Genomic DNA, 22,464 nt, shown 5'->3' on the forward strand with positions numbered 1-22,464 from the left:
AAATAGACCTACCTTCTCTATCCTAGACCTTATCACCCCAAATGCTGCAGAAGCAGGGGAGACCCGGGATCCCTCTGGATCCCTCTCTCCTGGCCCCTCCTCACGCCCTGCACGCACAGACACCACCACACCCTGGTACCTGTAGTGAAGGACAAATCGACATGCCACAGCACCCAGGAGCAGGATTATGGTCAGGTAGAGTTTGAATTTCTCGTACTCATCCTTGTAAGCAAACCTGTCATGACAGACACCCGCAGGAAAGGTCACATAACACTGCTATTCCACCCATCCCCATCTGGGGGCGGGATCCTCAGCCCCATCAGACCCTTGCTCTACCGCCACTCCCACGCCCCACAAAGACCTTCCCATCTGGCTAAAGGAGAGAAGCCTGGCCTTAAATTAATGAGGCTCAATTAGGGAAAGAGGGCTAACCGTTCAAAAGGTCCCCGTGTCCCTGGACTCGTGGTTTAGGGCTCTAGGCCTGTGCTGGGGATAGCAGGGGGCAGACACAGGGTCTCCTTCCTCAACTAAGTGCTGCAGCAGAAATACCCAAGTTTGATTTCTCCTGGAAATGGACAGATTCTGGGTGGACAGGACTGCCCATTTCCCGTGAGAAATATGTTAAGGCGTGGAACAGAGCAAGGGCATTTCTTGTGGGAAGTGGGTGGTCCTATCTGCCCAACATATTGCCTCTGTGAAAGAAAGGGAGGAATCTCTCCCAAATGGTCTATCCACTGAGGAGGACAGTGTCAGGAAGGCCTAAAGCCAGAGCCCCAACTCTTAATGCTTTCGGATTTATGCAGAAATTCCACCTTGGACCCATCCTCCCTGAGGAGAAAGAGCAAAATGCCTGAATTCCTCTGAGCCAGGTGGGGGTCTGGGCATACTCACTTGGCCTGGTTGCTGAGGAGGGTCACATTCACATTGCCCAGGACCAGGTTCAAGTACAGCCTGGAAGGAAACACCTGTGAGAGCCAAGTTCCTTTACAGCCCTGGGAGTGGTCCCACCCAAAGATATTCAAACTTAAGAGGCATGGGCTGAGCACCCCATGTCAGAAGACAGGATGCTGAGCCCAGAGGTTAGGTGGCCCCCACATCGACAGGAGGACAACTAACTGTAGAACGTGGCAGCTGTGACACATGTTTGACTAGCCCTTTTCTCCATCAAGGCTGGCTTAGAGACCTCATTTCCCAGGCTCCCTTGCAGCCATATGTGAGCACGTGACTAAATTCCAGCCAATGAGGTGAAGGCATGTGTTTCTCTAGGTCAACTTAAAAAGGATTCTCTTTAACGTGAAGGCGTAGGGCTGGCCAGTTAGCTGAGCTGGTTAGAGCATGGTGCTGATAACACCAAGGTCCAGTGTTCAATCCCTATACTGGCCAGCTGCCAAATTTACAAATTAAACAAAATAAAGGCATAACCCTCATAAGTGCACATATCTTAAGTGTACAACATGATAAATTTTTACATTTTTATACATGTAACCAACACCCAGATCAAAGAATAAACATTACCTGCCCCCAAGAGGCTCCCTCACGGCCCCCACCAAGTCAGTAGCACCACCAAGCCTGCCACTGTTGTGTTTTCTATTACCGTGGATTCATTTTGCCTATTTGTGAATTTCAAATAAATGTACACAGTGTGTAATATTTTATGCCTGGCTTCTTTCCCTCAATATTATATGAGATTCACCCATGTCGTGCACACATCAGTAGTTTCTTCTTTTTCATGGTGTGTAGTATTACATTCAGTGGATACACCACAGCGTATTGTTCCTCCTACTACTGATGAACATTTGGCTTCTTTTCAGTTTTTATTTTTTGGTTGTTGCTCTTTCATGCATGGTAAGAATACCGAAAATCTACCCTCTTAGCAAATTTCCAGTATATACAATATACAATATTATTAACTATAGTCTTTGTGCTATACATTAGGTCTCTAGGCTTATTCATCCAACATAACTACAACTTCGTACCCTTTGACCTATATCCGCCCATTTCTCCTGCACCCTTGCCCCTGGTAACCAATGTTTTACTCTCTGTTTCTATGTATTCATTTTTTGTTGGGTTTTTTTTTTTTTTGGCAGCTGGCTAATATACAGGGATCAAATCCTGGACCTTGGTATTATTAACACCACGCTCTAACCAATTGAGCTAACCAGCCAGCCCTGATTTTTTTTTTTTTTTTTTTTAAAGATCCCACATACAAGTGAGATCATGCAGTATTTTTCTTTCTGTGTCTGGCTTATTTCACATAGCATAATGTCCTCCAGGTTCATCCATGTGTTTTCAGTTTTGGGCTATTATAAATAAAGCCGCTGTGAACATTCTTTTTTTTTTTTAATTGTGATATAATTCACATACCATAAAATTCACCCTTTAAAGTATACAATTTAATGGTTTCTAATAAATTTACAGTGTTGTGTAACCATCACCATTACCTAATTCCAGAATATTCTCATCATCCCAAAAGCAAATTAGCAGTCACTTCCCATTCCCCCCTACTCCCGACAACCACTACTCTACTTTCTGTGTCTATGGATTTGCCTATTCTGGACATTTCATATAAATAGAATCACACACTATATGGCCTTTTGTGTCTGGCTTTTTTGCCGTGAACATTCTTGCACACATTTTTTGGAGGACAGAGCAATCATTTCCATTGGCTGCATACCCAGGAGTGCTAGAGTATCTGTGTTACAGTGTATTGTGTGTTTAGCGTCATTAGGAAATGGCAAACATTTCTGTAAAAGGGGATTTACTTGCCCTCCACTGCCTGACTCTCCTTCCACCTTCCTGAGAACGTGATCATGAAAGCCAGCTTGGGCCAGGCAGATGAAGACAAATCCCTACGAGGTGGATAGGCAGTGAGTTGGAGGGACCCTGAGTCCCTAGATGACCTCATGAGCCCACCACTCTCGGCCCACTCTCCTCTGGACTGTTATGGGTGAGACAGAGACCTCTCTTGTCTGAGCCACTGTGTCACTGGGCCTCTGTTACAATAGCTTGTACTCTAACACACTAACAAAGGTGCCAATGAAGGGTTACGGGACCTCAGGGGAGGAAGGGTAAACTCCACAGAGGGAGAAGAGTTTGGAAAGGCTCCATGGAGGTGGTCACGTTTCGACTGGGCTTTGAAGGATGAGTAGAAGTTTGAGAGGAGGAAAGAGAACAGAAGCAACTTCTTTCTCGATGTGCGTGGATGTTGGGGCATTTCCAGTCCTGAAGCAGAGCTGTGAAGAGAGCATCTATTTTTCGTGCCTAGCACACCGTCCCCACCCTGTGAAAGGACAACACAATTTCCCTTCAGAGAATCCCCTAGGCCCTATGCACATGACCCAGGCTCAGCCAATCAAAGCAGCCATCCTCCTGATGGGGTTGAGTGGTCATGTGACACAATCTAGAGAGAAGAGAATCGATGAGAATCAGCCCTGGGACTTTACCCAGAACCACAAAGGAACAGACTTTCTCTACTAGAATTGCCAAGCAGGTAGCATGCAAGCCCAGGGCTGCTGGGAGCCAGTTTATGCAGAGAGCCTGTCTAAGAATGAAATACACACACCAGAAAAAAGAGCAAAAAGAAAGCTAAATGAGAGAAAAGACCTAACTGTATCATTTGAGCAGCAGGATCCAGCCATATCTGAAGTTATCTGTAACTAGTTACATGAGTTACTACTAAAAACTTCATGTTTTTAATTACATGAGCCAATAAATCCCCTATTTTTTCTTAAGCAATTTTTTTTTTTTTTAAAGACGACTGGTAAGGGGATCTTAACCCTTGTCTTGGTGTTGTCAGCACCACGCTCTCCCAACTGAGCCACAGGCCAGCCCTTCTTTCTTAAGCAATTTTGAGTTGGGTTGTCTGTCATTTGAAACGTAAGGATTCCTGACTGATGTAAGATGCACAGAGGACTAAAGACAGAAGAGCCAGGATTTAAGCAATACTAACAGGGGATCACGAATGTTGGGCTGCTGTTTCATTCTGTAGAAAATTACCTAACTCCTGGAGTTTGTAACTAAACACTCAAAAAAGAAAGCCGAAAGGAATGGGTTAAAATGTAATAGGGCCAGCTAAGCAAGCCACCTGCCACCTCATCGCAGGCCTCAGAGAAATCCCCTCTCCCTGGTAGGAGCCTCTGACTCGGTGCTAGGCTGCACCAGGAAAAAGGAGCAGGGTGAAGCACGGGACATGCTTAGCAGCCTGTATCAGGTCATGATACGACACTGCAAGGAGTACTGTCTGGAACAGAGCGGCAATGACATCACTTGATGGAATGGATGGGGACTTCTCTGAAGGGGGAAGATGGAAAGAACACAGGCTTTGGAGTCGGAATGTTAGTGTTCACTTCCTGGCTTGGCCAAACCTGGGTTTAGCCACCTTGGCCAAATATTCCCTACTGTCTCTGAACTTTGTAAAAATGGGGATACCTTGTTATGCCACACCAGGTTGTTGAGAATAAAATGCCTGATGTCAAGGGAACTCCCAGAACAATGCTGAGCATGCAAGTAGGCATTCAATAAATGTTTGTTCTCTTGGAAGAGAACAGCTTCCCTCTTGACCCAGTTGGCACCAGGCATTTGGCGGGTGCTGGTTCCTCACAAGAGTCCTCCAGGAACGTCACTATGACACGGCAGGGACTGAGGTCCCCTCCTGGGCTCAGGGAGGAACATGTGGGGAAGATCCTTCTCTGTCCCGCCCTTGCTTCCTCTTCTCCTCCCCCAACCTCAAGTCCCAACAGGGAGGTGGAGTCACACGGGCCAGGTGAGGGTAGGTTCCTAGCTCCTACCCGTTCTTCTTGGGCAGGTAGGCCTCCATGTCAAAGAAGACGTTCTGCCGCTCCTTGATGTTTGTGCCCATCTGCTGAACGAGCTCCACCTCCTCCCGACTGGCATGGCGCTTGTACCTGGGGTCAGAGGTGCAGGTGTAGAGACAGGAACATTACTCAAATGGAGGAAGAATCTGGACGCCCTGGGAAGCACCCTCCTGCCTTTCTACCTGACGCCTCTCACAACCTCATTTGCCCATCTGTACTCTCGGGGTGTGATGCTGCTCCCTGATAGCCTTGGGACCTTGGCAAAGACCTTGAACCTCTCTGCCTTATTTTCCGTACCTGAAAAATGGGGATAACATCAGGCCTATCTCATAGACAATACCTTTGTGAGGAATGAGTAAATACAGAGCAAAGCATCTAGAATGATACTTGGCACATTGTACGAGCTCAGTGGATGTCAGCTGGCAATACAATTTTCTTCTCACTATTCTAAAGGAATAAACTGAAGGTTACTAAGAGGACAGACAGGGAGGCCCTGGAAAGTATAAGCAGTTAACCAATCAAGTTCTGACTGTCCTTCTTTAGTGACATTTAACTCTCAAAACTACAAAAACAAGTCAGTAGACATGGTCCCCTCGGATATGGTAGGAGTCACTGGGCTAAGAACCCAACTCATGGGTCAATCTTCTAACCCAGTGCTTGTCAACTGGGGACACGTGGTAATGTCTGGAGACATTTTGGTTGTCACCACAGGAGTTGGGGGTGCTACTGGCATCTGGTGGGTAGAGGCCAGGGATGCTGCTGACCCTCCTACAATGCACAGGGCATTGAATCAAATGCAGCAAAGAATCATCAACAGTACCGAGGCTGAAAAACCCTACACTGAAAAAAGACTCAGGACTGTTGAGTCCTTCCATCAGTGTGACATGTTTTTCCAAGACACATCTGGTGACGTCTTTACATGGAAACATCCACACTCTCTACCCCACTACTAATCAGCCTCGATTTCCAAAATGGGCAACCAAGGTTAGGGGTATAATCAGTACCATTCCCAAAAACTGCCCATGAGGGAAAGAAAGGATTGACCAGGAGTCACGAACTCTGGAAAAGAGGCCTAGCTAAGTGACCTAAGACAAGTTACTCAGAGTCTCAGTTTCCCTGCCTGACTAGGGGGTTACAGCATCCATTAGACCCCTTCGCCTATGTGGGATGAGAGAACTTCCCAAACCATGAAGACGGGAGGATTGGGAAGTGAACAGGATCTAGTCCTCAGGAACGAAACTATCGTGAGCTCAAGTATGTCCCCACCAGGGATGTCAAGCTAGTACCCCCTATGCCAGAGACCCTGATGGGGAACGCCCCCACATCCATGAGGATACCTGCTTGCTACGTGGCCAGCAGAGCTTCTTCTGTTAACGGCACACCAGCTTTCCACTGGGGAGCTACCTCTTATCCTCATCCCCCCTCCATGTGGTTCATCAAGGTTGTCCCACCTCCCAGGTCCAAGACTGAGCACATGACCTCGTCTGGCCCAAGCAGAGTCTCAGTGATTGGCTCACAGGTGGGCACATGTCCAATCCCAGCCAAGGAAGATCATCCCAGAACTTCTGCTGAAGTATTGGGAAAGAGAAATTCCCATTCAGCTGGGGTGGCCAAGCAGGGAGGAAGTAAGACTGGAGGATAGAAGTATAGCAGTGATGGTGGCCATGAGGGGACAATCAGCCTGAGAGTGGAGCCAATCTAGACAAAGGCAAAGCAGCCTTTCACCCCTGGATCTGGTGATGCCTGAAGCTACTCCTGGTTTTTTTCCATTAAAATTTCCATTTTTGGCTTAAGCTGCTTTTTTTCTTTAAACATTTATTTATACATGTTTCTGGGGTACAGTATGTTGTTTCAATACATGCAAATACTGCACGATGATTCACTTAGGGTAGACAGCATAGTTTTGTATCCACTAGTCCACCACTTCTCCCCCCATCCCCCCACCTCTGGTAACCATTATTCTACTCCCTACTTCTATGAGAACCATTTTTTTTTTTTTTTTTACATTCCACATATTAGTGATATCGTGTGGTATTTGTCTTTTTGTGCCTGGCTTATTTCACTTAACATGATGGTTTCCAGTTTCATCTATGTTGCTGTTAATGATAGGATATCTTTTTTTTATATACAGCTGAGTAGTATTCCATTGTGTATATACACCAGTTTTCTTATCCATTCATCCGCTGACGGACATTTAGTGTGCTTAAGCCAGTCTTGAGCTGGATTTCTGTCCCTAAAAACCAGGGGAGCCTTTGAGTTGCAGCCCCGCCTACCTCTGGAGTGTGTGCTTCAAATCCTTGAGTCGCTTCTTCTGCTTGTTGATGGAACTGCTACACAGCGTCTGCAGCGCGGTCAGCTCCTCTAGCTTCTGCCTGTAGATCCTGTGTGTCTCCTGAAAGACAAAAGAGCCAGGGCAGGGTGTGTAGGAGAACGTAAACAGGTCATTTTTCATAATTTACTTGGGGTCAGGGGACATGACTACAAAGGTCACAGTTTGATAGCAAAAACGATACAACTATCGAGGATGTAGCTTAGAAAATTGGGACTGTGGAAAAAGAAACAATTTTTAAAAAGAAAGAAAATTGGAACTGGAATTGGGGAAGGCAGCATGGCATAGTACTTTTACACTGAGTAACTGCAGCTCTTTCCTACCCAGGTTCCATTGTTTCTGATGGTAACAGCAACCAAACATGCCTTCGGGGGTCCACCTCTTGTCAATTCTTAGTCCAGATGGTTTGGGTAGAGCTGAAGGTCCCTACTCCAAGGGTGGTCATATGACCCAGGCCTGGCTAATCAGTATCCTCCAATCCCCTGGCAACTGATTGGTTCAGAGGTGGACACATGGCTCAAGCTGGGCCAATTGAGAGCCAACCCTGGGACTTTGGTTGGAGTGATCAGTTTAGAGATGGCCGGCCCCGTGGCGCACTCGGGAGAGTGTAGTGCTTGGGAGCGCAGTGGCGCTCCCGCTGCGGGTTCGGAACCTATATAGGGATGGCCGGTGCGCTCACTGGCTGAGCGCGGTGCAGGCGACACCAAGCCAAGGGTTGCGTTCCCCTTGCCGGTCACAAAAAGGACAAAAAAAAAAAAAAACTCTTGGGTTTGCTAATCTGGTAGAAGGTACACCTGGGGCTCTGAGTGGGACAGCTTACCTAAGAATGAAGCCAAACAGGAAAACAGAATTGAGAGATGCTCAGAGACAGAATTCTCACAGCATCATTTCAGCTCTTGAGTCTAACCAAGTCTGAATGTAATTCTATCCAATACTCTAGGTTATATAAATTAACAAATTTATTTTCACTTAGTGTTCACTTTGAGCTGATCCTGGCAATGAAGAGAGTTCTTGCCAAATCAACTAAAAAATACATAGAACACAGTCTGGAAGAATACATAGAAAAAGATCTAGAATGGTTTCTGGGTACCTCACGAGAAAAAGAAAAAATTAATTTAAAAAATGTAAAAATAAGAAAAAGGTCTAGAAAAAGAAACTGATTACTTCTGGGGAAAGGGAAGAAGGCAGGATAGGGGTATATTCAAAGGAGACTTCAGCATGCGTGTGTGAGCACACGTGTACGTGTACGTGTGCGTGCGTGTGTTTGTGTGTGTGTATTCTTTTTCTATATCAGGCATCATTAAAGACAGCCCACAGGCCACATCTGGCCACCTAATTTTGTATGGATGGTAAGATAGAAATGGGTTTCGCATGGTTGAAAAGAATACTTTGTGACATGAAAATTATATGAAATTGGAATTGCAGTGCCCATAAATAAAGTTTTATTGGCACACAGCCACACCCATCATTTACATATTGTCTGTGACTGCTTTGGCACTACAACAGCAGAGTGAGTAGTTGTGACAGAGACCATATGGCCCAGAAAGCCTAAAATCTTCACTATTTGGCCTTTTACCAAAAAACTTGGCCCATTCCTGTTCTAGCCATTTGGGAGTTAGTTGTAGACAAGATACCTCCTTACTCCTAAATACTTCAGTGTGTATTTCCTAAGAACAATGATATTCTCCTGTACATCTGCAGTACAATTATCACATACAGAAAATTTGACTTTGATATAAAACAATGCTATGACCTCAAAAACTGTCCAAATTCAAATTTTGCTGTCTCTCTCAGTTTCCTTCAGATCCAATTCAGTCTCATGCCTTGTGTTACTGCTCATCTCTTTAATCTAAAGGTTCCTCAACATTTGTCCTTCATGAATTGACATTTTTAAAGAGTTCAGTCTAGTTGTTTTGGAGAATGTCCCTCAATTTGGGTTTGCCTGATGTTTCCTCACGATTAAATTTTGGTTATGCACTGGGGCCAGAATGCCACTAAAGTTACGCTATGTCCTTCGCGCCTCCTGTCAGGAGGGCCACGGTGTCCATGATGTTAACTTTGATTGCTTGGTACAGGTGGTGAAAGTGTCCACTCAGTTCCTCCACTGTACAGTGACCAACTTTCTATTTGTAATTAATAAGTTATTTGTACAGAGAGAGACTGAGTTTTAATCACTTTTTTTTTTTTTTTTTTTCTTTTTTCGTGACCGGCACTCAGCCAGTGAGTGCACCGGCCATTCCTATATAGGATCCGAACCCGCGGCCGCTGGGAGCGTTGCCGCGCTCCCAGCGCAGCACCCTCCCGAGTGCGCCACAGGCTCGGCCCAGTTTTAATCACTTTTGAATTCTTTAGTGCCAAACAGCCCTCTAGTTCAACAAATATCTGCTGGTAACAAAGGAAACCCTCCAGAACCAGACGGGGAGGACAGGAGCAGAGAGACCCTGACCAGATGACAGAAGCTTCAAGAAGGTGGGGAGTTTGGACTGAGAGGCTCCTGAGAGATAACGGGTCTGCACCACCTCCTGGCATTCTTGGAAAGATAAGGTCAAAGCCACAAAATCAGCTGCCAGATGCTCTCCAGGACCTCTTCAGTTTGAATTAATATTTAATTTCACAAGTAAAATGTGAAAACATTATTCTTGTTAAAAATTAAAACACTACAGCTACAGCTAAAGTCTGCTTTGAATATACCCCTACCCTGTCTTCTCGCCCAGAGTAACTACGGTTAACAACTTCTTCTTCTAGACCCTTTTCTGTGTATTCTTCCAGACTATATTCTATGTATCTATGTATTTCTTTTTTTAAAAAAACCCACTTTATTAAGGTATGATTGACATACAAAAAGCTGTACAGTTGACCCTCAAACAATGCTGGGGTTAGGGGCGCTGATCCCCTTGTGCAGTCAAAAAAAAATCCATGTCTAACTTTCGTCTCCTCAAACACTTAACTACTAATAGCCTACTGTTGACCAGAATCCTTCCTGGTAACATAAATAGTCGATTAACACATATTTTGTATATTATATGTATTATATACTGTATTCTGACAATATAGTAAGCTAGAGAAAAGAAAATGTTATTAAGAAAATCATAAGGAAGAGAAATTACACTTATAGTATTTATTGAAAAAAATCCCCATTTAAGTGGACCCGGGCAATTCAGACTGTGTTGCTCAAGGGTCAACTGTACATATTTAATGTATACAACTTGATGAATTTGGAGATAAGTATATACCCATGAAATCATCACCACAATCTAAACTATAAACCCATCCACCACCTCCAAGAGTTTCCTTCTGCTCTTTATTAGTATTTTTGTGTGTGTGATAAGAACACTTAACATGAGATCTACCTCTTAGCAAATTTTTAAGTCTGCAATACATTATTGTTAACTATAGGCACTGTGCTGTACAGTAGATCTCCAGGACTTATTCATCTTGAATAACTGAAACTTTGTACCCTTTGACTAATACCTCCCCGTTTTCCCCTCTCTGTATCTATTTATTTTTACATTCTATATAGACATACTTTATACACACACATGAATATATGTACATTTATATGCAAATATATGAAAAACACATACCGCTGCAAATAGTAATTGTCCCTAATACTTACTCTCCCTTGCTTCCTTTTGGTAACAGGACCCCACCAACTTGCAGCTGGGTACATGGCTGTTCAGCTACAGACTACATTTCCCAGCCTTCCTTGCAGCTAGGTGTAGTGGTACGACTAAGAGTTAGCCAATAGGACACCAGTAGAAGTGATGTGTGCAAGTTCTGAACTATGTTTTTACTAGGAACAGCTTGCCCTCTGCTCTCTCTTCCCTGGCTGGGATATAGCAACAGTGGGTCTAGTTACCTGAAAACCAGAGGTGGAATCCACATAATGCAAATGGCAGAGCCAACTGTACCCTCCCCTACCAAACCAACCTGGGTCGTGGGGTGACTTCACGTGACAGGCTTTCCATCTGTAATGGGTTTAAAACATGACAACCCATTCTTTAGCTTGCCTCACATAGAGAAGTGAGGTCTCTGTTCCCTCTCCTTAAATCTAGGTAGGCTTGTGACTGGGTTGGGCAAAAGAATATGGCAAAAATGATACTATACAACTTCTGAGAAAAGGTCACAGAAGGCAATGTGGCTTCCACCTTACTTGCTGGAACACTTGCTATTGGAGCAAAAAGTACACCTACCCTGAGGCCATCATGCTGTATGGAAGCCCTAACCACATAAAGACATGCGTAGGTACGCCTATCATAGTCCCAATTAAGACAAATCTTGTCATTCCACCTGGGCACCAGACATGTGCACAAAGAAACCTCCAGATGATTTGAACCTTAGCCTTGTGAGTTACCCCCAGCCATTCAAGTCTCGTAGCTAAGGCCCCAGACATCATAAAGCACAGTCAAGCCTCCCCACTATCCCCTAAATTCCTGACCCACTGAATCCATGAGCACAATGCAATTATTGTTGTCTTATGCAGCAAAAATAACTGGAACACCACTCACCCTGGACCACACCTCCCTCTGGACTGTCATGTGAGAAAGAAGCTACCTTATTTAAGCCATTTTATTTTGGGATCTCTTTGTTATAGTGGCACAGCTTATACCTTAAAGCACATAACTTCACTCTCCTCAGTGCTGTGAAGTATTTCATGCTACAGATATATTACAATTTATTTAGTCATTCCCCTATTACTGGATATTTAGGTTGCTTCCAGTCTCTCACTAGAACCAACAATGTAACATTGATTATCCCTGCACTGCCTCTCTGGGCACACAACTAAATATCCCTCTAGGGAAGATTCTCTCTGAGAGAAAGAAGTGGAATTACTGAGTCAGAAGGTACAGGTTTGTTTTTAGTTTTAATAGATCTTGGCAAATTGCCCTGTATAGTGGCTGTGCCAATTTATATTCCCACCCACAGCATATGATAGTTGTCCACACTTCACCAACACTCAATGCTATCAACAGTTAATTTTTTCCAGGCACTTTTCTAATGTGCCACTGGTGATATTTTCTGCTCGACCCTCAGGCATCAGGTTGGAAAGGAACGGGAAGACCGAGGGCCTTCCTGTATTTTTGTCCCCTGGTATATGTGATCATTCGTGCTTCCCCACAGTTCTCTCCCTCTGCCATTGGCCAGAGCCACTTCCCAGGGGGGTTCGGATACTGGAGACTACACATGCTCCTGGTCTGCTCCTGGCCGTGGCTCCAGGCTCAGGATTTGCCAGCCACGAGGAGGGCAAGGTGGCATGGTGAGAGTCAGAAACAAGGACCTTAGTGTGACACACTCTCTGCCCAGAGGTATTCCTCGCCCACGCCCAGTCTTTGCACATTCCACCCTCATACCAGTTTCACAAGCAGTAGAAAAACTTATCAATTCATTTCTTGGATCCTTACATTTTTCCAGACCTGCTGTCTGCCTGTCTCTCTCATTTTTTAATTGTGATAAAATACACATAACATAGAATTTACCATCTTAACCATTTTAAGGGTGGTACTGAGTACATTCACATTGCTGTACAATCGTCACCACTGTGCATCTCCACAACTTTTTCATCATGCCAAACTGAAACTACGAACCCATCAAACAGTAACTCCCCGTGCTCCCCTCCCCCCAGCACTTAGCACCCACCATTCTACTTTCTGTCTCTGAGAATCTGACTACTCTAGGTACCTCATGTAAATGGAATCATACAGTATTTGTCCTTTTGTGACTGGCTTATTTAGCACTTGAAATAATGTGTTCAAGTTTCATCCATGTAGTAGCACATATCAGAATCTCCTTTTTTAAGGCTGAATAATATTCCACTGTATGGATATATCACATTTTGTTTATCCATTCATCCATTTATAGACATCTGGATTACTTGCACTTTTTTGGCTACTGTGAATAATGCTGCTACGAACATGGGTGTACAAACATCTTTTCTTTTTTCTTTTTGGCAGCTGGCCAGTATGGGGAGCCAAACCCTTGACCTTGGTGTTATAACACAGTGCTCTAACCAACTCAACTAACTGGCTAGACCCTCCTACAAATATCTTTTCAAGACTCTGCTTCTAATTCTTTTAGGTATATACTCAGAAGTGCAATGCTGGATCATATAGTAATTCTATGTTTATTTGGGGCACTGCCATTCTGTTTTCCACAGTGGCTGCACCATTTTACAACAGCTGTCTCTTGATGCCCTGTCCTTGGGTATTTCTAGCAGCAGAAGAGGATACAATTCCTGTCTCCCCTCAAAGTCCCTGGCTGCCCTCTGCACATGAGGGTATCTCCAGCAGACCTTCAGTTGGACCTGTGGTTTGTTTCATCTTATTTTATTTTTTCAGGACCTGTATTTTGATATGATTTTTCTTTTACTCTTTTTTTTTTTTCTTGTCTTTTGTTGTTATTTTTTCTTTGACATGATTTTTCTAGGAGGAGGATGAACTAATTGAGGCAATCCAATCCTGCCTTTCATCCAGACAACCTTGGCCCTGTGGCCTCGAATAGAATCAGTAGGCCAGACAGAGATCTTCTGTGGTTTTTGCCAACCAGGCAGCGATTCCTTTTCTGGTTAATGTCCCCACAGTTTCTTTGGAGACTCACTCCTCCCTAATACTCAGTCCATGAGATCTGGCTTAGGAGCAGGGTGGGCCATGCCCTGGGGCTCCAGGAGTGGGCATATGACCCAGGCCTGGCCAATCATAATATCAGCCATCTGACCTAGCTGGCTGATTCGGGGATGGGTCGGAACCAGCAAAACTCAATAGTGGGGCTTTTATGAGAACTGCTGAAAAAGAGAAACTCTTTCTACTACTTTTGAAGGTAGCAAGATGGGAGCCCAGAGCTAATGGAACTGCCTGAGAATGAACCAAACTTAAGAAAACAAGGACGAGAGGTAAATGAAAGCTGAGCACTGATGATTTTATTTGAGCCTCTGGATCCACCTACACCTGAAGGCAGTTCAACTTTGACTTTCTAATTACATAAGTAAACAGATTGCACTTTGTTCTGTTTTGCTTTGCCAGCTTGGGTTGAGTGTCTTCATTTCAGAGGCAAGTATCAGAATCCAGATTAACATGGCAAAGAACGAAACAGAAGGACAGTTAACTAAGAAGAGACACCAAGAGCCCCGGACTCATTATTATCAATCTCTTGCCCAGGGCACTATCATCTTAAAGATGTCAAAACCAAAGACTCGGAGTCCAGTTGAAAGATCCCTCATCAAGCCAATAACTAAACAGGAACCCCAAAATGCAGATTTCTGAACACCCACACTGCGTGTTTTTCTACCAAACTTAGAACCTAAAGCATTATTTTTAACAACTTTACTGATGTATAATTTACATACCCATTTCAAGTAAAATTCACCCATTATAAGTGTACAATTCAGTGATTTTTATATACTTAGCAAGTTGTACAATCATCATCACATCTAGTGTTAGAACATTCTATCACCCAATAAGATCCCTAGTGTCTATTAGTCGTCACTCCCCATCTCCCCTTCTCCCAGTCCCTGGCAACCACTCATCTGCTTTCTGTCTCTATAAATTTGTCTTTTCTGGGTATTTCATATAAATAGGATCATAGAATACGTGATTTTTACTTCTGGTTTCTTTGACTTAGCATAATGTTTTTGAGGTTTATTAACACTGTAGCATGTATCAGTATTTTTTTTATAGCTAGTCAGCAATAAAAATGTCATACAGATATACTGGTTTTTGGACATTTGGGTTGCTTCTACTTTTTAGCTACTCTAAATAATCCCACTATGAACATTCATATACAAGCCTTGGTGTAGACATGTATTTTCATTTCTCTTGGGCAGATACCTAGGAGTGGAATTGCTGGGTCATATGGTAAATTTCTAACTTTTAAAGAAAATGCCAAATTGCCAAACTGTTATTTTTATTTCTAACTTTGGCAGCAGTAGATTAGAACATGGGAGACACTCACCCCAAACTGGGAGCCAGCTCTCTGCAGACAGTGCAGGCAGCACCAGCTTATTAAACGTGATTGACTCCCACATCAAGTTGCTGTCTCTAAAAATAACTCAGAGTGCTGGGGGCACCAAGCAGACAGGCAGCTGTGGAAGAAAGGACTCCACACTGAAGCACAAAGCAAGCCCCAGTCCCCCAACTGTCTAGTTCAAGACCAATCCAAACAAACAAACAAAGCACACTGGATAGAATACCTGAAGATGGAGCTTTAGGGGAAAAAAGAGGATAATTATAAGGAAAGCACTGTCAGTAAAGAATCAAATGCTAAGACATTTATTTTTCCAAGAGAAAAAATACAATCACAGTACACTACTCAATTCTGCTGTAAATGTTATTTGCATGATCCTAATGATGTAAATGACTGACACTGGGCTTATACAGCTATTTTTCTTGATGAGCCTTTTGGTATGGCTACATAATTTTTTGGTCTCCTGCTTAATTTATTATGAAGTATTTAGGGCATACAAGAAAAAAAAAAAAAGACAGAGAATTATATAATTAACACCCATCTTTTCAGTGCACACAGAGCTGAAAGGCCCTACCTATCCTTCCTAGATGGTATTCCCAGCCTCTGCCCACAAAGAGGTAAATCCTTTTTTTCAAAGATGACTGGTAAGGGGATCTTAACCCTTGACTTGGTGTTGTTAGCACCACGCTCTCCCGAGTGAGCTAACCAGCCATCCCTATATAGGGATCTGAACCTGTGGCCTTGGTGGTATCAGCACCACACTCTCCCGAGTGAGCCACGGCCTGGCCCTAAAGAGGTAAAACCTTATGCTCGTCACTTCCATGCTCCACGGCCACCCCAGATCAATTCTGTCTTCCTCTGTGCCCTGGGAGGCTGGCCCCTATGGACTCACCTCCTGGGCTCCCTTGTTTTGCCCCTAGTTGGATTTGGCCAATGGGAGTCACAGGCAGAAGAAGCCTAGAGAGTCAGGGGAGAGAGAGGCTGGGTGTTGGTTCTTTCAACCACCATAGCTCCTGACTTGCAGCTCCTCCCAGCCACGAGCTTTCCCAACGCTCTGATGGCTGCACTCCTACTCCCCACCCCTTTAGAATTAGGATTAGTAATGGCTCCTGCTATGGCCAGCTCCAGGGGGCCTCACCCTGAAACTACCCACACCCCTGTAAATAGCCCCTTCTTTTCACTGAGACCCGTTTTTTTTTTGTTTGTTTGTTTGTTTGTTTGTTTGTTTTTGTGTGTGGCTGGTAAGGGGATCCAAACCCTTGACCTTGGTATTATAACACTGTGTTTTAACCAACTGAGCTAACCGGCCAGCCTGAGAAAGCCGTTTTCTTCTTGCCAGGGCCCTGCCAGAATCTCAGCTACACTGAATTTAATCTTCATCACTCTCTTGCAAGTCTTTATACTTGGACTACATACATATGTATCAGTAAGCAAGACACAGTATTGTTTTGAATGTTTTTAACTTTATTATAAATGGCATATTGTACATATCCCTCCGCAACGTTTTGCTCAGTGTTGATACATGGAGCTCCAGTTTATTTTACTACCCATACCCCTCTCTGTGGGTGTTCAGTGTAATTATCCATTCTGGTGGACATTCAGGTTTCCAGTTTTTCACTGTTACAAACATGTTATAAAAATTATTGTACATGCCTGCTATTGAATTTTTAACTGTGTGGATATGTATTACTTATAATATATGTAGAATGGATTCCATCCCCCAAAAAGAGAGAAGTGCTCATATTAGCTCTGTGAGCTCTGAGGCCCAGTGTCTTCTCTACATGTCTACCTACCACCCTCCACACACAGAAGACACAAACAAGCAGGTTTCTGTTGGAAGAACTGGAGATCTCTGCCACCTCTCTTGTCCTCTGAGGCTGCAAGCTCTGCCCCAGTGGGACGATGACAATAATGACTCCAGGTCCCAACAAGGCTGCAAAACATCTGGAGATGCTTTCCTAACACAACTTGGCTGGGTGGTAAGATCCAGGACCAGGGAGTCAGACCTGAGTCAACATCTGTCACAACAATTGCCAGACAGAGGAATTTCATGTCATTTATAGACAGGGCTCTGGCCCAGGGGTGTCAGAAGTTGATGGGCAACAGAGCCACAGCCACCAGCAAAGTGTGGTAACTGATAGCTGTGCCTCTCACTGGTGGTTAATTTTCAAGAGATTACTTTTCTAGAGCTATCTTTCTAAGAAATTGACTTCGAGTAGCTTTTCAGATTCTGTGTATACTTAAGTAGGACTCATCACCATAGAAACACTACCAAGGTTGGCAAGTTGACTTCACCTAAAGCGTATCAATTCTGAGTCACATGCCAGGATCTATTAGTGATGTCTGTTACAGGAGCAGGAGGTGGGGATATACACATAGGTGTCAGGTATTTGGGATGCAGCATAATACAATGGTTCAGTGATGAGTTCAAAACGAGTTTGCCACTTACTAGTTGAGTTATGTAATCTCTCTGTGCCTCAGTTTCCTCAGCTGTGAAAGGGCTAGGAGATGAGGTAGGTGCAATAGGCCATGTACTGTTACAAATATATGACCTCATCAAAAAGAATATAGTGTGGTCTAATGTACAACTGTGAGCTGCCCCCAAGTTAGCAATTTAAGTGGTGTCTGATATATGTCACTATGTTTGTTTTGAAATTTTAAATGATCTCACAGTGCATCTGTGAGATTCCTGAAGCTCCTTGGGGATGCCTTGGCACATCACTTGTGAATCACAAATATAGATAATTTCTATTACTCCCTGCAAAAGATCCCTGTTTTTTTTCTACTACCAGTATTTTGATTTTCCTTCGTGGGACTACTCTCCCCAACTCTTACTCCATGTAATGTGGGTAGTACTGATCCCACTCCCAGGGCAAACATGTGACCAAGGTCTGGCCAGTCAGTGCTAGTAACTGGTTAAGTAAGGGATAATCACATGTGCCAAGCTGGGCCAATGAGAGTCAGCCCTGAGACTCTTGCTAGAACTACAGGTGGAAAGATGCTCTGTCTCAGCCAGGTTTGCTAAATTGGTAGATGTCAGCTGGGGGCTGCCAGTAGCCATCTTTGCCACAACATGGGAGAGTCTGCCTAAGAATGAAGCCAACACAGAGGAAACAGAGAGAGACATACGCACACAGACATCATTTGAGCCCCTGGATCCAGCCTTGCCTGAAGCCATTTGCCACTGGACTTGAGCCAATAAACCCCCTTTTTGGCTTAAAACCAGTCAAACTTGGTTTCTGTCACTTGTAACTAAGAATCCCGACTAATGCATTGTGTGAAAGCACTGCATGAATGAAAAGAGACACAGCAAGCTCATAAATTCTCTTCTAGAGCTAAGGGTCTCAGATACTTTTGGAAACTACTGTGTCAGGAACCCAATAAGTATAAAGCAAGTCTGGGTTCAAATTTTGGCTCTGTGGCTTTCAAGTTACTTAACAACTCTTAGCTTTAGTCTCCTCATCTATAAAACAAGATTGTCATTCCCACAGGTGGGAAATGGGGAGGAGGGAGCAAGGGAGAATTGGTAAAGGGCCACAAAAAGTAATTACATTGTATAACATTGAATATACTAATTATCCTGATTTGAGCATCACATATTTTACACAGATATTAATATTCAACTCTGTATCCCACAAATATGTGCAATCAACTGTTTTAATTAAAAGAAAAACAGATTAAACAGGATAATCCACGTATCACATAGTTAGCTGTTATTGTTATTGCTTTTGTTATCATTGTCAGCCTTTGTTTTAGAGATAAAGAAACTCAAGCTCAGAAAGGTGGCTTGCCAAGGGTCCGATACTAGACAATGGCAGAGCTAGGATGCGAACCCAGGAATCCTGACTCCCTGTCCAGTGCTCTTTCTTTGTAACCTGCTTCTAAAGAAAGAGGCCCACAAGGCAACCCAAGATGGAAGAGAAACAAAAGCCAACAAAAGAACTCTTGGGACACAGATCTGCCTTGGATTATGGTTAAAAGCATAGACTCTGGTGTTGAACAGCCTGGGTTCAAATCTTGGCTCCAGCAGTTATAAGCCATGTGACCCTGGGTAAATGACTTAACCTCTGTAAAACGGGGATAACGAGATTAATTTCATAGGGTTCGAATGAAATAATACTGATCTTCCTGCTTCTAGTTAATCTCCCTGATGTCTCCTCTATATACAGCAGCCAGAAGGATGCCCATTTCATTGGCAGTAAAAGCCAAAACTCTTTACAATGGCCTACAAGGCCCGTGCACCCCTGAGAGGTTCAGCTTAGAAAAATGCAGCTTCAGGCCACTTCCTTCCTGGGCTGGGAGGGACAGGGTCAGGTTTCCACTGATGCAGGACAGGAAATACTTGTTAAATCACCTGCCACCATGTCTGTAAGTGACCTTCTGTGGTCTCACCACGGACCAGGGACCAGGCATGTGCTGGTCTCACACTGACGCTCAATTAATCAACATGGCCGAAAACCCAACCACCCAAAACGTAAGTGCTCAGGGAGACTCAACTGTGCCCCCAGAGTCCAGTAACGTCTGACAGAGGCAAATCACAGTCCAAAGAAAACTGATCCTTTCCCATACAAAGTCCCAGAGATTACATTGGTTGTTTTTGGAGGAAAAGGGGGGATTCCAAAGACCTTTCAGGTCCTCTAGGATCTAAAACTTAGGTTTCCTCTTTCTTTCCTTCATTTAAAAAAGAGAAAAAGGAGTAAAACACAGAGACATTATACAACACCCCAGAATCAGAGAGACACAAACATAAAACCCAGAAATCCCAGATTCTAAGGAAGATGTAGGAAAATTAAGACAGACCAGGATTTTCTGGCTTAAAAAAAAAAATCCTTCCTTTTGTTAACCTTGCTAGTTCCAGTCTGCCCACCTGACCACCTACTTTACCTCCTTGTTCCCCAACAAAACCTCATGTCGGAAACTGTCCAGCACATACAGAATGCACACCCTATTTATTATATGCATATTTGCGGAGACTTTTACAGAAAGGGGCCTCCCAACACTTAGAGAGCTAAGTTCTGGCCCCAACTTTACCACCAGACAGCTGTGTGACCCCAGCTCTGTCAGTTAGCATGTCCCAGCTTCAGTGTCTTCATCTGTGAATTGAAGATGTAGATAGTAATTTTGCTCCAGTCAATGACCTTGGTCCCTAGAGGCCTTCATCACTGGGCTCCAACCTAGCAGCTGACCACCAATACCTGTAGCCGGCAGGGTTCCTCTTCCCCAAAGTAGGATCCAGTCCATTCTGGTTCCCCAATCTCCAAAAAACTGAGCTCCTTATGAGATACCACCCTTTCCACTCAGTCAGTTCCTCACAACTCTTGTTCTGTACCAGGGGATGAAACCCAGAATTTATTCCCAATTCCTCTGTCCCTAACACACCTGAATATCTAAGACACCAAAGAACATAACAATAAATCAAATGAATCCTTTGCAACTCTGCCTGCCAAGACTTGCCATCTAATTGCTGTTAATTGCATTAATTGCATAGCTCTGAAGTGTTAAGACTCCTCCTCCTCTCCCTCTCCTAGTCTAAGGTAGGGCAGGGGAAAGGAATTATGACCAACAAAAGCTCCATACAGCAAACCTCTTCTCTTCTCCCACTCCTGACCCTAATACCCATTCTGTGGCTCCATGGCTAGACATGACCTCAGAGCCCAGAGGGACAGAACGTGAAGAAATGGCTGAGTCTTCTCCACAAGAGTGGAACCAGAAGGGTCCGCTGGGAACTTGGGTAAGATCCAAGCCCTAGACCTGAAGGAGAGGGCACCACCGACACATACTGGACAGGCCGAGGAAAGTATGACAAGTCTGAGTACATTACCCTCTGCCCATTCCTGAGACAGCACCCACTCCCTGCTCAGTCTCTCCAGCACCCCTCTGTCTATGCATGGGGATCTGCAGCCTCGTGCATAGAAAGACTTATCGTAGACACTATTGGCAGCCTCCTCTTCCCTCCTCTGGACACTGTGGGAGGCCAACCCAACTGCAGACAAGAGCTACATGGACAGGGAAAATGTCACTGCTCCAACTGAGGACAGAAGGGAGGGGGGAGTGTACAATGTGACTTCAGGCAAACAGAGCCCAAACCCCAAGAAAACAAGCACAATCCTGCAGCTGGAGAGGGGACAGCTCCACTCCAAAAATGATCCCTGCGTCTCTCTTGGTCAATCCCAAGTTTTCCTGACACGTCTCTGGTCACCAGAGTAGGTAGCTGAGGGCCTCTCTGAACCTCCTGTCAGCAACAACTACTCCTGCCAGGACCCCAGCGGCAATGCCATTCTCTCAAGGGATCTCTCTTACCCCCACCCTCACCCCCGTGTAAGGCTCTGGGACAAAGGGTGAGAGCTGGGAGCAGCCTCTATCACCGGGTGAGGCAACTCTGTCGGAAATGACAGATGACATCCACAAAGCCAAGCTCAGCCTGCAGCAGTGCCAGAGAGGCAGTGGACACCAGAGTCCCCAAGGATAGGGATAGGGGTCCCTCATCCCCAAGTACAGCTTAGGGGGTTCAAGGTGAACGGCTCCTAAGCACATGTCCCAAAATGGAGCTGCAAAAGAAGACTTCCCTGCCAGAGTAGAGGGGGAGTAGAGCTGCCAAAAGCAGATGGGTGGGGGAGGGTCAGGGAAGACCCCTACGGAGATGGGGACTGGGCTGTCCCATTTGAGCCCCAGCACCAACCAGCTCCCACATGGACACGCCTGGAACTTGCCCTTAGAGGCCACAGATCAACTTTCTGCAGAGAAGGAGGTGCGCGGAGCAAAGAGCCAGTGCGAGGGCGGGAGAAAGGGGGCTTCGACCGGGAGGCCCACGTGGATGAACTGAAGCGCTGGGAGATGGTAGGGGGCTGGTCCACGCCGATCGCCTGCCCCCATGGCCTCGCCAGGAGCACCCCCTTGATCATACCCACCGCCCGGGCCAGCAGGAAGGGGAAGGCAATGCACCGCAGGTAGCAGAGTTGCAGGACCAGGTGGCCCGGCCCTACCTGCAGTTCTTGAAATTCTCCCTCCAGCTCGTGCCACTCGCTCTCGCAACGCTCCAGCTGCCCGGACATGGTGCAATGGTGCAAGGCGGAGGCGGCGGCGGCTGCTCCTGCAGCGTGGCCCAGCCGGCCACCAGCACCCCACGCCCGTCCGCTCGCCGGCCGCCTTCCGAGGCACCAGCTGTTCCTGCGCAGCCGGAGCCACGCGCGCACCTGACGTCACGGCCCCCGCCCCAGCGCCCGCTCCACCCAACTCGCCCGGGAGGCGGGGCCCGCGCATGCGCACGCGCCTCCCAGCTCCGCCCCCGCGCCCGGGATTGTACCGCTCTGCAGGTGTCGGCGAGGTCTGCCACTTCCCTCTCAGTAGGTCCTCTGTGCCTCCGGA

At 45.3% G+C, this 22,464-nt stretch overlaps 1 protein-coding gene across 1 annotated transcript in view; it reads right to left on the reverse strand.

The window, feature by feature from the left end:
* Positions 1-22,245, reverse strand: part of TMEM120B (transmembrane protein 120B) — a 38,663-nt gene extending 16,418 nt beyond the window's left edge. Inside the window, exons 1-5 of the mRNA XM_063087144.1 lie at positions 22,083-22,245; positions 7,088-7,206; positions 4,788-4,904; positions 892-951; positions 140-235 (exon numbers count right to left, since the gene is read on the reverse strand). Of these exons, the coding sequence (XP_062943214.1) occupies positions 140-235; positions 892-951; positions 4,788-4,904; positions 7,088-7,206; positions 22,083-22,151 (461 nt within the window). The 5' untranslated portion in view covers positions 22,152-22,245. The remainder of the gene's footprint in view (positions 1-139; positions 236-891; positions 952-4,787; positions 4,905-7,087; positions 7,207-22,082) is intronic.
* Positions 22,246-22,464: the final 219 nt, after the last annotated feature.

This window comes from Cynocephalus volans, chromosome 2 (assembly GCF_027409185.1).
Source record: "Cynocephalus volans isolate mCynVol1 chromosome 2, mCynVol1.pri, whole genome shotgun sequence".
Taxonomy (NCBI): domain Eukaryota; kingdom Metazoa; phylum Chordata; class Mammalia; order Dermoptera; family Cynocephalidae; genus Cynocephalus; species Cynocephalus volans.